A 12463-nucleotide genomic window follows, 5' to 3' on the forward strand; every position below is an offset into this window, starting at 1 on the left:
CAAGGCCCTACCTAGTTGGGGAGGCTGGTGGGCTTGGCTGAGGGAGTCGGAGGCAGCATCCCCTCATGAAGGTAAAACAAGCCAGGCATGAGGTGGGAATTGAAACCTCTCAGAGCTAATTTGGCAGGTAGGCCAGAAGGGCGGGGCCAGAACCACACATGTGAACTTTAGATGTCTGGTCCCTGAGGGCTCCTTGGCTGCGACAAAGAGGAAGTAGGATGGGCTGGGGCAGAAACCAGCGGAAGACACAGTGGAAAATCCTCCTGGGGACCTCTCTGAGAGCAGGTGCCACCCACCCGACAGCCAAGCAGAGGCTGAGACACCCTGAGGAAGGAAAGTGATGTAGGCGTGAGGACCCCATGTGAGCACTGTCCCTGCCTCAAGAGGGAATTTACTGCTTTGCCATTAATGCATAGGATCTGCCTCAGGCTTTAAGGTGGCTGCTGCTACTCCAGCCATCACGTTCCAGCCCCTGGAAAGGGGAGAGAAAAGGAAGCAGGCTAAGGGATGGGTGTGTGTGGAGGGTTCCCTCCACACTGAGAACCTGCTCCCCTGCCCATTCATCTGTTCAGTCAGCAATCCATCCCTTTGACTTTCAGAGACAGGACTTCATGTAGCCCAGACTGGCCTCCATGGCCTAAACTCCCCATCCCCCTGCCTCTGCTTTCTGAGTGCTGGGATGGCAGAAATGTGCCCCACCCACCCATCTGTGCCAGGGTGTTGTTTTTCCCCACACTCCCTTGGTCTCCCCTGGGGCTGTCCCCACTACCCCCAACAGGAACCACCAGTCTTGGTCCAGCCTGTCCCCAGAGACCAGGAGGAGGCAGGTGCAGACAGGATGGGTGGAGGGTAGCACCAGACGGCGATACATACCGTCCTGGCACTTGGGCCACTCAGCTGCCATCCAACATCCTGAGCAGAGGGACCCAGGACAGCTCTGTATGGTGGCAGGATGGGGGCACAGCCTTCCTGTCCCCTGGGGAAAAGGCGGCAGCAACAGCTTCAGGGTGAGCAGAGAGGTCAGGGTCGGGTCTTGTTGCCACTGCATGGGAGCCTCCCGCACTGGCATGTGCTCCTGGTGCCAATATGGGGCTCATTATTTTAACTGTCTCTGGTCTTGTAAGGGGTGGGCTTGTGTTGGAAAAGTTCAGATTTTCTTTGTTCGGTTTCTCAAGACAGGGTTTCTCTGTGTAGCCTTGGCTGTCCTGGAGCTCAGTCCTTAGACCAGGCTGGCCTCAAACTCAGAGAGATCAAAGGCACACGCCACCATGCCTGGCTCTGGAGGATTTCAGATTTAAATGAAATCCAAGTAGCTGAATACAGTGTTGCACACCTTCCGTCCCAGCACTTGGGAGGTACAGGCAGGCGGATCTCTGTGAGTTCGAGGCCAGCCTGGTTTACAGAGTGAATTCCAAGACAGCCTGGGCCACAAGCAACCATGTCTCAAGACGAAACAAAGTGAAATGTGAGGTTTTGATTTGTTAGTGGAAGCTAGGGCCCACTGAGGGTGGGAGTGAAGGCACAGGCAGGTGGAAGGGGTCCTTCCTGACTCCAGGTGGTCTCTGGGGCTGGGAAGTCTGTCTGCATGGACACTGGGACTAGACTAAGGCTTAGCTCTCAGTGGGAGAAAAGCCAAGCCCAGGCTGAGCTTCAGCTCCCTGTCCTGCCCCACACCTGGACCTGGGAGAGTGTGTAGACCAGCAGGACTTAGTGGGTGTTCCTAAGGGAGGTGGCTAGACCAGGCCGGAGGAGGGCCGGTGGTTACCAGTGAGTGTGGGAACCAGCCTATGCAAAGCCCTGCATGTGCTGCTGATCGATCATCTCTCCAAGTCCCAGGATTGACCACTACCTGCATTTGCTGTGTGCCACGGGGTGAATAAATTGCCCTGTCTGGGCCTCATTCTCCTGAGATACAGCAAACTATTTGGATGAAAGGCCTCTGTGTGCGCACACGTGTTTGCCAGCGATCAACATCGGCTGTCCTCGAGACTGCCTTCCACCTCATTCACTGAGGCATGGTCTACGCTGGCACTCACAGGTTCTGGCTCCTCCGGCGAGCCAGCTGGCCCTGGGATGACAGGCAGGTGTCCCTTCTCACTACAGGTCAGGTGGATGGCATGCTGAGGACCTTCCTGCCCTGTTACCGCAGGCAGCTGGCTGCAGCTATGCTCAGGCACATCTCCCAGGAGCTGGGACCCCAGGAGCCAGCCGGACGCCAGCTGTCCCACACCAAAGTGCGTATCTGCCAGGCACCCCGCAGGGGACCTGGGGACCCAGGGATCCAACTGTAGTTGTCTCTCTTGTGTTCTCGGTGGTGCTGACGTGAGACTGCAGGTGTGGAGCTGAGGAGGGCTGACAGAAGGGCCTTTGCATGGGCGGAACAGGAAACTCTGGAGGTGGAGGCAGGCTGAGGGGGCTTGGGGAAGTGAATTTCCTGCAGGGGCACAGCATGTGCAAAAGTCCTGAGGTTGGCAAAGACAGGCTAGATGTGAGTGAGGGCCCCACTGCAGTGTGTGCCACGAAGTGTGCCTGCTTCGTCTGTTGCAACCACCACGCCAGGGAAACACTCTTCAATAAGACCCCATGTTTCTTGTCCCCTTATTCCGCTGACTCTTGGCAGCCCAGAGGTTGTTACTGAGATCTGACAGCCTGGAGCTAGAGCTACTAATTAGGGTCCCAGGGCCTCCATCTCTCCCCTATCTTGGGAGAGTCTTTGACTGATGAGGACATTCAGGACCAGAGAGGTAGAGTGAGCACCTGAAGGCCACACAGCAGAGGTACAACTGGAACATGGGATTTCCCACTGGCTCCTTTCTCTCCCTGCTGAGGGGAAGCTCTGTAGACAGAGGCCCCGCCTCTGGGGACTCTCCCTGTCCCATGCAGTGCATCACCCATACCTGCTACAGTTCTGTCATGTAGCTGGTCTGGTCTTGAATTTGCTGTGTAGCTGGCGCTCCTTCCTCAGCCTTCCCAGTGCTGAACTAACAGGGTCTGAACAGCAGCTGCTGCCTTTGAGCTTTGGGACGGTTGCTGGTATGTGACCAAACTGAAGAGTTCAGGCAACCCCCAGATGTGCTCCAGCCATAGCCAGCGTCCCTTTGCAGAAGCTGCCTCGAGTCAGGGAGCATCAGGGACCCTTGACCCTGCTCCAGGGCCGCCCGCCACAGTGGCAGCCCGCCTTCTGTGTTCTGCGTGGAGATGGACGTCTAGAATGGTTCAGTCACAAGGAGGTCAGTGGATCTAGAGTCCCTGCCCAGAATTCCCCGGTGTGGGGGCAGGGGGCGTGGCTCAGGGGTGGAGCCCTGGGCAATAACAGGCAAGGACCTGACCTGAGTTGCACAGAGGGCCTATGGAGGGTTAGCAGAGTGTGTTGTAAGCTGTGTGTGTTCTTGCTGACTTGCCTCCTGTACTGGGGAGTGGTAGCCAGTTTGGTCTCATGTCTTTGGTCATAGGAGTATGAGTCTGGGTGTCGTCCGCTGGGCTCCACAGCTCTGACAGGGTATACACTGCTCACATCCCAGCGTGAATACCTCTGCCTTTTGGATGACCTCTGCCCCAGCTCCTCTGGTAAGGGCCTCCCGGTCTCCTTAGTCATTTCCCTTGCTCCCAGTCCTTTGGTCATTTCACCATCTCTGTGCACTTGGCGAAGCTGCCCTGGGCCTCCTCCACCAGTAGCGATTTCCTACCCAGTGTGTGTGACTCCCAACATGTCTACAGATGTTGCCGTCCATCCCTTGGTGGGTGGCATTGATCCTTGAGTGAGCATGCTTACTACAGGAAGGAAAAGAAGTGCCCACTGTCCCTGGGCAGAGATCAGTCAGTGGAGCAAAACCCAAATGGCAAACTGTCTAAGGGACAGAGTTAGTACTGCTGGCGGCGCTCGTGGAGGCAGAGGCAGGGTGAGGTCTAGGCCAGCCGAGCCCGGTCTGCCCAGCGAGCTTCAGGCTGCCAAGGCTACACAATGAGACCCCAGTCACCTCCATGGTGGTTCACAACCAGCTGTAACTCCAGTTCCAAGGGATCTGAAGCCCTCTTCTGACCTCCGCAGCCACCAGGCATGCCCTTGCTGTATATACATACATACTGGCAAAACGTTCCTACACATGAAATAAAGTAAAAAAGTTTTAAAATAAAAGTCGGATGTGGTGATGCACACCTTTAATCCCAGCATTTGGAGGCAGAGGCAGAGGCAGATGAGTTCAAGGACAGTGTGATCCACAGAGTGAGTTTCAGGACAGCCAGGGCTATACAGAGAAACTCTATCCCAAAAAAACCAAACAAAACCAACAAAAACAAAATTAAATTAAAGGGGAGGGTGACTGAAAAGATGGCTCGGTGGATGGACTTGAGTTTTGACGCTGGCACTCGCAACTGCCTGGTGTTCATGACTGCCTGGAACTTCTGCTCTGACCTCAGGTATCTGCACACACACACACACACACACACAGAGAGAGAGAGAGAGAGAGAAAGAGAGAGAGAGAGAGAGAGAGAGAGAGAGAGAGAGAGAGAGAGAGAGAGAGAGAGAGGTGATTAAAAATAATAAAATATTCAGTGGCAGTAATCCTGCAAGGAGACAGACAAGCTTTGGGCCAGCAATATAAGCCCAGCTGGGGTCCTGGGAATCCGGTTTCTGTCCCTGTTCACCTGCTCCAACAAGATGTAGAGAACAGTCAATCTTGCAGGGTCCACTCGTATTAGATCTTCTGTGGGTAGTTTTTGAGACAAGGTTTTCCAGGCTTCCAGACCGGCCTGTAAGTCACAATCCGATGACAGGACACCCTACACCGGGCTCTTTCAGGCTGCTGTCCTAAGAAAAAGAACAGAGGCCTGAAGGGCGACTTCTCTGGCTTTCAGGAGACCTTGCCCTGGAGGAGCCGCTGCGGGTGCTGGAGGAACCTGTGAGCTTCCCGCTCTTCCTCGTACACCCCTTCCGTGCTCACCTCTGCTTCTGCGCTCACTCTCGGGGGGCGCAGCGCGCCTGGAGGCTCGGCTTGCAGGGTGCCATTCGTCTGAGAGCCACCGGTGCGTCGCAGGAGCAGCGGGGTGCAGGTGGGAGGGGGCGGGAGTTTGATGGGCGGCGAAGGTGCGGGGCTCCCTGAGCGCAGCACGCTCTTGATTGCGCCTTCAGTCCTGCAGCGCAGCCGGGCGCCCGCAGCCTGCGCCTTCCTGGACGCCGTGCTGCTCTATCGACAACGCCGGGGCTACGCTGGTGGAGACGACGCGACACTGGGCTCCGACGCAGAGGTGAGCTGTGTCCCGCAGACCCCAGGCGCGTTCGGTGTTCCGCCGCCTGCGGCCCAATAGCCCCACGCCTCCCCTTCAGGTACTGAGCGCTGAACTGATGCGGGAGCTGTTGCCAGCGCTGCGAGCACAGGCGCTCCGAGGGCTGCGCGGTGCGGGACGCGCCCGAGCTCGGGCCTGCGCGGAGGTGCGGAGCGTGGGGTGGCATGGAGAGGGAGAGAGAGAGAGAGGGGACCGCCCTAGGACCCACGCGCTCACCCAAGCTGCCTTCGAACTCTGCAGTTCCTCGACGCCGTGCACGCAGCCGTCCTGGCCGGGGCATCCTCGGGGCTGCGTGCCTTCCAGCCAGAAAAAGACGCATTGCTGGCGGCTCTGGAGAGGATGGTGCGCGCAGACCTTGAGCAGATCCTACAGCAGCGGGCACTCGGGGCTCGGAGAACAGAAGGTTGAGAGGGGCGGGGCGGGAGTGGGGCCTGGGATAAGGGGCGGGGCCACAGGCGAGAGGTGGAGCTAGGAATCCCTGTGAGTGAGGGCAGGAAGGCTGCCTGGTGAGAAGGGTGGGGTCACGGAGCGAGGGGAACGGCTTGGGTGGGTGTTGGCTCAAGAGGCCGAGGGGCGGGGTCATGAATATTAGGGGGAGTGGCCTGCCCGGAGCGGGCCTGGAGTTTCAGGAGAGGGACCCCGCTAGCAAGGGAGGGTGGACTGGAGGCAGGATCAGGGCGGAGCTTGCAGGGAGGAAGGCACTTTCCTGATGAGGCGGGCTCTGTGGTGGCTGGAAGGCGGGGCGTAGTGGGGCGTGGCCTGGGTCTAAACTTGGGGAAGTAGCGGATGGGGATTAGAGTCACACACAAGATCCTAGTGGGAAGAAGCCCTAAGAAGCGCACTGCGAGAGGGCGTGGCCTGGAGCCAGGCCAGGCCTGTTAAATTGTGGGCCAGGTAGGGGGGAGTCAGGAGGTAGCTGTGGCCTTGCAGGATCTACTCTGCTGCCCAATTATCAAGACCCGGGTTTGAATCTCGTTCTACTTCCTCTGCCTACACCTTTGGGCCAAGTCTCGCTGCTCCTAGCTTCAGTTTCCCTAGCTGTAAAGTGAGTATCCAGCTGGCCCAGCTGAGGTCTCTTCTCTTATGCATCCTCTGAGTGCCTGGTGGGGAAATCACCAGGCCCATATCTCCCCTCAGCCGAGATCCAGGACGCAGTAGAGGCATGCCTGTGCCGCAAGGTGGACCCGCAACTGCCGCAGCTTACTCTTGCGCTGCTGAGTCCTGTGGAAGCCACGCTCCAAGCTGTTCGGACCCTTCTCATCCAGGGGATGGACCGGCTGTGTCACTACCTTCGCAAGAACCCTTCTGGCACTCGGCTGTGCAGGGAGGTTAGCCTAGGCCAGTAGTGGCTTGTCTGCTTTGGTGTGTTTGTATCAGAAGCCAAAGATAGTTTCTCATCTGACTGGTATGCACACATAGGTTTATGAATTTGAGGAGATACCATGGGACCCAGAGCTGATGCAGGCCTGCTACCGGGAGGCAGAGAGGAACCGCAACCATCTAGCTCAGCTGGCAAAACCCTTTGGTTTCCTGGGGATGCGGAGCCTGGTGTTTGGGGCCCAAGACCTTGCACAACAGGTGAAGAAAGTGAATGGGAAGGGTGCTTTGGGTACATCACATCCCTGGTAGAGAGAGAGATGTGTACATTTATGGAAAGGAGTGGGCCCAGTTGGTAGGCAGGCAGAGCCTGAAGAGAGTGCAGAGCCTGTGAAGGGCAAGAGAGGCCTCATCAGGCGTGTGAGTGAGGACAGGGGCATGGCTGGAGGCTGGTCTGCTGTCAGGGGCTCCATCTATAAAGGACAGAGGTAGAGGAGGCTGGGACAAGCCCTGATCCAGATGTGGGTGTGGTTGAACAGGCCTGCCCTAGCACTTACGAAGTGGAGACAGAAGGATCAGGATGTCAGGGTCATTCTCAGCTTCATAGAGACTGACGCCAGTGTACTTTATGTGAGGTCCTGTCTCAAAGAAGAAAGGCATGTTTTGAAGGCTGAGCGGTTGGGCCCTGCCATGAACATGGTGCACGAGGGAGGAGCAGACTGAGGTGATCCACTGAGCCTGGCAAAGTTTGTACACTGCACAGCAGTGCTCCCTTGGGGAGGCTGATCTCTGGCTGGTACCATCTTCCAGACAGAAGTTCTTCCCTGAGACTAGCGCCTGGAGGAATAGGCAGGGGACAGGCCAAGTTCAGCTGCTGGGGAGGCGGCAGGCATTAGGAGCCTGAGGTAATGGGTCATCTGGCACCCCCTCCACAGCTCATGGCGGCTGCAGTCACCACCTTTCTGCAGCTGGCTGACCAGTGTCTGACATCAGCTCTGGACCGCAGCCAGGCAGCTGAGCAGCTGGAGAAAGTCAGGGGCCTTGTGCTGAAGGTGAGGTGTGTGGAAGGGTCCCCATGGCCGGAGTTCTGAGGGCCACTACACAGGCTGCCTGTGACCCCTGCAGAAGTTCACCTCGGACAGTGAGACTACGCGATGGACGTTCACCCGGGACTGGCTGCTGGGGATCTTCTGGCCCTTCGTATGGAGCCAGCTTGGGATGAGATGTAACTTGGTGAGTGGACACCTGAGACATCTGTCTGGTGGGGACAGAGTGCTCCCCAGGTTGGGTGGGGAACTCCCTTTGGCTTCCACCATGCTCTTTGCTTTCTTGGGAATCTTGGTCCCACATGCCCCCCACCCCCTTGCCTACTAGCTACACCCTCCCAGAGTTCCAGCCCAACTCTGCCGAGCACACAGGAGCTCGCTCCATGGGTCTAAGTTCACAGGGGAGAACCACCTATGCAAAAGTCCTGGGTCAGGACTGGGCCTAGGATGTTAAGGGCCAGAGAAGAATCAACTGAGGCTGGAGTTGAGGGAAGAGACAGTGGGAAGGGTGTGGGTGGGGAGGGCCCAGCCTTCCAGCTACCTCAAGGTCAGGGCCACCAAGTATAGGTATGTCTCAGGTGCTAACAGGACACTCCAGGGCCACAAGTGTGGCATTTGGGAGGCATGATGGATGTGTGGGCCTTAGTTCATTTCTGATACTGTGACACAGTATCAGATTATGATACTGTGGGTGATTGTGGGTGAACAAGTCTATGTTACAGAGAGGGAGACAAGCCAGAGAACCCAGCAAATCAGGCCAGGGCTGGGGGAGCACAGGCCCTGCATCTAACCATGTTTCTACCTATGTGGTCCTAGGAACCACCAGAGGTGGATGGGGACATCCTGGCCATGGGCTGGCAGGTTCTGACCACTGAGGGTGTCTACAAGGATGTCATTCAGGGCATCTTGCTGCAGAGGATTGACAGAGGTGAGCTCTCCACTGTGGCTCAGGGAGCCTCTTCTTTCTGTGTATGCACACTGAGCCTCGTACAGTCCCTGTCCTTTCCTGTGGATGCTGGCACAGGCTTGGAGGGTCCCGTGTGGACTATGTTGGGGCTGCATGAAGGGTAGCCACTGGGATGAAAATTTCAGGGTTATGGGGAAGTTCTCAGGAAAATGAATGAGGCAGTTGTCATGTATGCATTCAACAAACACTCTGGTACCAGAGAGTTCGTTGGTCTGGAATGCCAATCAGGAGCTCCAGGAAGCTTACAAAGCCTGTCTCTGAAGATGATAGAGGGAAGAGGGACTGAGAGGGTTAGAGGAGTGGCAGAAACAGAGATGGTGGCACCCCTGGAGCCAGGGAACAGGAGGAGACTGTGTCTATGATGTGTGGCCAAACGAGAAAAATGGAGCTGTGGTGGTGATGGAAGCCTGCCATCTAAGCAATTCTCCTGCCTCAGACTCCTGAGTTTCTGAGCCCACATGGCCAGGAGAGTACAAGTTTGTTTGTTTTAATGATTTGTTTTTCTTTTTTGTGCATTGATGTTTTTACCTGCATGGGTTTTTACATGCTTGTTTCCGGTCCCCTGGATCTGGAGTCACAGACAGTTGTGAACCACCATGTGGGTACTAAGAACTGAACCCGAGTCACCCAGAAGAGCAGCCAGTGCACTTAATCGCTGAGCCATCTTCTTTGAGAGTCTAAGTTTCAAATGGCTCCAAGCTAAGTCCAGAAATGGTGACCTGGATGAGCTTCTGATCCTAAGGCTTGAATCCATCCTTAGGGGAATTCTACTTGCCATTGATTTGTGATGTCTGCACAGAGCAGCAGTGTTGGGTAGGGATGCCAGACTCCTGGCTAGGAGAGTGCAGGTATCAATTAGCAATGCCTGTCCTTGGTGAAGCATTGAAAGAGGTTTCTGAGAGCCAAAAGCTGGGCATCCTCAGCTAGGTCCAGGGGTTTCTCTCTTATTCTAGAGTTGAAGAACGTTCTTGGTGCCAGGGACAGAGCCTGCTCTCTAGATGACTGATGAGTAGCCCAGTGGGACCAGGAAGGAAAAGGTGAGCACCTCATAGATTCTGGACAAGGAATCGCTGCGGTTGCGCGGGGTGTTTAAGGGTGTGGCAAGGGTGGAGTGGATGGAAAAGAATGGACTTTATCTCCTAACGTGGCCTGCCCGGCTAGCATCTTGGTGAAGAGGTGGAGAAGCCCCAGGCTCTGACACACACATGGGTGGAGATGGTGACAGGATTGGGCCCTAGTTCCTGCAGCCCAGACACAGTGGGATCGATATCTTCCTGGTAGTTACTTTCTGCTAACAATACTGGGAGGGGGTAGTGATGGCGGCTGGCCATCAGCAAAGGCACTTGGAGGCAAGATAACTTGAGCTCACTCATTACACAGTCATTGCCGACCCAGACACTTCGACCTTGATGTGGACCTCATTAGTCTTCACATGAAGTCACATAAAAGGAAGGAGTCATCAAAAGACCCTTGGCATGGGGAGAATTCTGTATACCCTCCACCCACCATACATCCCAAGAGGAGGACCCAAGTCCAACCCTTCAGGCCCATTCCACACTATGGGTGAATCCCTACAGGGATCTCAGGGTGTGAAGAGGCAGGCTAGCATTATTCTTGGGAATCTCCAGAGTGTTCCCCAACTGTGGCCCAGCTGGGTAGTCCACCGTATCGCACAGCACAGTCAGTTAGTTTCCCTTGATTTGTGAGCCTCACTTCCACCTCATCACCTGTGTGGATACTTCAGGTCCCACACCCAGCTTGTAAAAAGTGACATTCTTGTGCCTGGTAAGACAGGGAGCATCCAGGTGACAGTTGTCACTTCACAGAGGAGGAAGCTGGTGCTCGGATCTGAGAGAGAGAGAGAGAGAGAGAGAGAGAGAGAGAGAAAGAAAGAGAGGCTGAAACTCTTACTCTGCAGGCCAAATGCAGCCACTCCATACAACATGGCTTCCAAGAACTGTCCAGAGCTGAGTCCTAACCCATCCACAGCCACCCTGGAGGACAATGGATAAAGGTCTGGAGTTGCCTCCCTGGGCCAAGTGTATGAATGCTTCTGACTTTGTAACTTATGTATCCAACAAAGTATCTTAGATGGTATATTCCTGATAAAATTTGTACACTCAGATTCTGAGTTAGCCTGGGCTACCATAATAAGACACTGTCTCTATAAAACAACCCAAAACCTCTGTTAATATGCTACATGTAATGCTACATTTAATTTCATTTTTATCTTTATTTAATTTTTTCTTAAAATTCTGTACGTTTCTTAAAGCTTCTTTTTAAATTTGTTTACTTTGTGTGTGTGTGTGTGTGTGTATGTGTGTGTGTGTGTGCACGCACATGCTGTGCGTGGGCCTATGGAGGTCAGAGGACAGTGTACAGGAGTTGGGTTTTCTTTTTCCATCTAGTGGGTCCTGAGGATCAAACTCAGGCCATCAAGCTTAGTGGCAAGCACCTTTACCTGCTAAGCCATCTCATCTGGCCCTGGTTTTACATTTATCAATTGCTTGTTTAAAAACTGCTTGATTGTCTAAATTGAACTTTAAAATGCCCAGAGCTACGAGCTTGATTGACCAGTGACTCCCTGGCCACAGGCTCTGGATCCACTGTCCTGGCTTCTGGGCCAGCAATGCCAACCTCTCCCTCACCCTGCCACCCCTCCCACCCCACCCCCACCCTCCGTCATCACCACTTCCCCAGCTGCTTCCAGGGGCTTTCCCTGGTGTCCCTGTGGGGTTCAGAGGAAGCTGGGAAGGAGTTTGGATCGGGAGGGGTGAGGGGGAAGGAGGACAACCACCCAAGAAGTCCAGCTGTGTCAACCTCACCCCTTATCCCTGCTCCTTTCATCCTGTACCTGCCACCCCACCCCCACCTTAGCACTAGAACATTTTAACTTACACATCTTGCATCTCTCTGGATGCAGCCAATGTCCACCGTGACTCAGGCTACAATGCAGCTGCTAGCTAATTCCGGAATCCAGGGCATGCAAGAATGTGTCCCACTGCCTTCTTTGAGCGCACCTGTTGGCTGCCAGAGCCAAGGAAGCACTTGTTGTCGTTTTAGTTTACTTCCGTGGTGTGAGATTTCATGAAGTCTACAGGGTATAGACTTTTGGTCTTTCAGATTTGTTTGTTTGTTTGTTTTTAGGTGTGTAATCCCAAACCTGGAGAAAAGTTTATTCATGTTTTTTCATTTTCTTTTGTTTTTCAATTTAAATGTATTCTCATGTGGCCCCAGCTTCCCTGAACCTTTCTGTATAGCTGAGGATGATCTTGAAATTCTATCGTGACCTGGGAGTAACAGGTTACCCATCATTAGCTAAGAATTACTATTTATAAATGTTGTGAGCACAGTTATGGGCAAATACACCCTGGAAGGGCTGGGAGATGGTAGGTAGCACACGCCTATAATCTCAGCACTCTGGAGGCACAGACAGGGGAATCTCTTGAGTTCCAGACTAGCCTGGTCTACACACTGAGTTCCAGGACAGCCAGAGCTACACAGTGAGACCCTGTCTAGAAAACAAAACAAAACAAAACAAAACAGCCTGGAAGAGTTTCCATGGAAACATGGGCAGTGTCTCCAGAAACCCCACTCAACTGGGTTCTGGCTTCACACCCTGGGAATGACTCTGATGTCACTCATTTCACAGAATGAGTGCGTTGTGCATGGTGTTTGCTTTCCTGACCCGGGACAAGGGATTAAGGTGCATATTTTACATTCAAAGCAGAACCTGGTCTCCAGGTTCTCCCAGCATCCTTCAGTCTCTACCTGGCATACCCAAGCCTGAACTTTCCAGCCCAGGGTCTAGGCTGCCCCTTCCCAGACATTTTAGCCTCTCCCCCTCTTC

At 54.5% G+C, this 12463-nt stretch overlaps 1 protein-coding gene and 1 long non-coding RNA gene across 9 annotated transcripts; one reads left to right on the forward strand and one right to left on the reverse strand.

The window, feature by feature from the left end:
* The first annotated feature begins 840 nt into the window (after positions 1-840).
* Niban3 (niban apoptosis regulator 3) lies at positions 841-10880 on the forward strand. 8 transcript variants are annotated; one of them, XM_031340245.1, is made up of 16 exons: positions 841-1007; positions 2104-2234; positions 3105-3230; positions 3453-3567; positions 4855-5049; positions 5129-5244; positions 5324-5428; positions 5524-5686; positions 6214-6328; positions 6421-6607; positions 6703-6861; positions 7536-7652; positions 7726-7833; positions 8463-8574; positions 9567-9650; positions 10404-10880. In XM_031340245.1, exons 1-15 carry the CDS (start codon positions 953-955, stop codon positions 9617-9619), a joined length of 1857 nt encoding a protein of 618 aa, XP_031196105.1. In that variant the 5' UTR covers positions 841-952; the 3' UTR covers positions 9620-9650; positions 10404-10880. The 8 variants fall into 8 exon arrangements, with proteins under 8 accessions (XP_031196105.1, XP_031196104.1, XP_031196106.1 ...); XM_031340244.1 differs by having other exon boundaries at positions 10408-10880; XM_031340246.1 differs by having other exon boundaries at positions 10440-10880.
* LOC116069525 lies at positions 4214-5849 on the reverse strand. Its single transcript, XR_004110027.1, has 3 exons — positions 4941-5849; positions 4645-4807; positions 4214-4420 (listed from the first exon to the last, which is right to left on the reverse strand). It is a non-coding gene; the product is annotated as an uncharacterized LOC116069525 (long non-coding RNA).
* Positions 10881-12463: the final 1583 nt, after the last annotated feature.

This window comes from Mastomys coucha, unplaced genomic scaffold, assembly GCF_008632895.1.
Source record: "Mastomys coucha isolate ucsf_1 unplaced genomic scaffold, UCSF_Mcou_1 pScaffold22, whole genome shotgun sequence".
Taxonomy (NCBI): domain Eukaryota; kingdom Metazoa; phylum Chordata; class Mammalia; order Rodentia; family Muridae; genus Mastomys; species Mastomys coucha.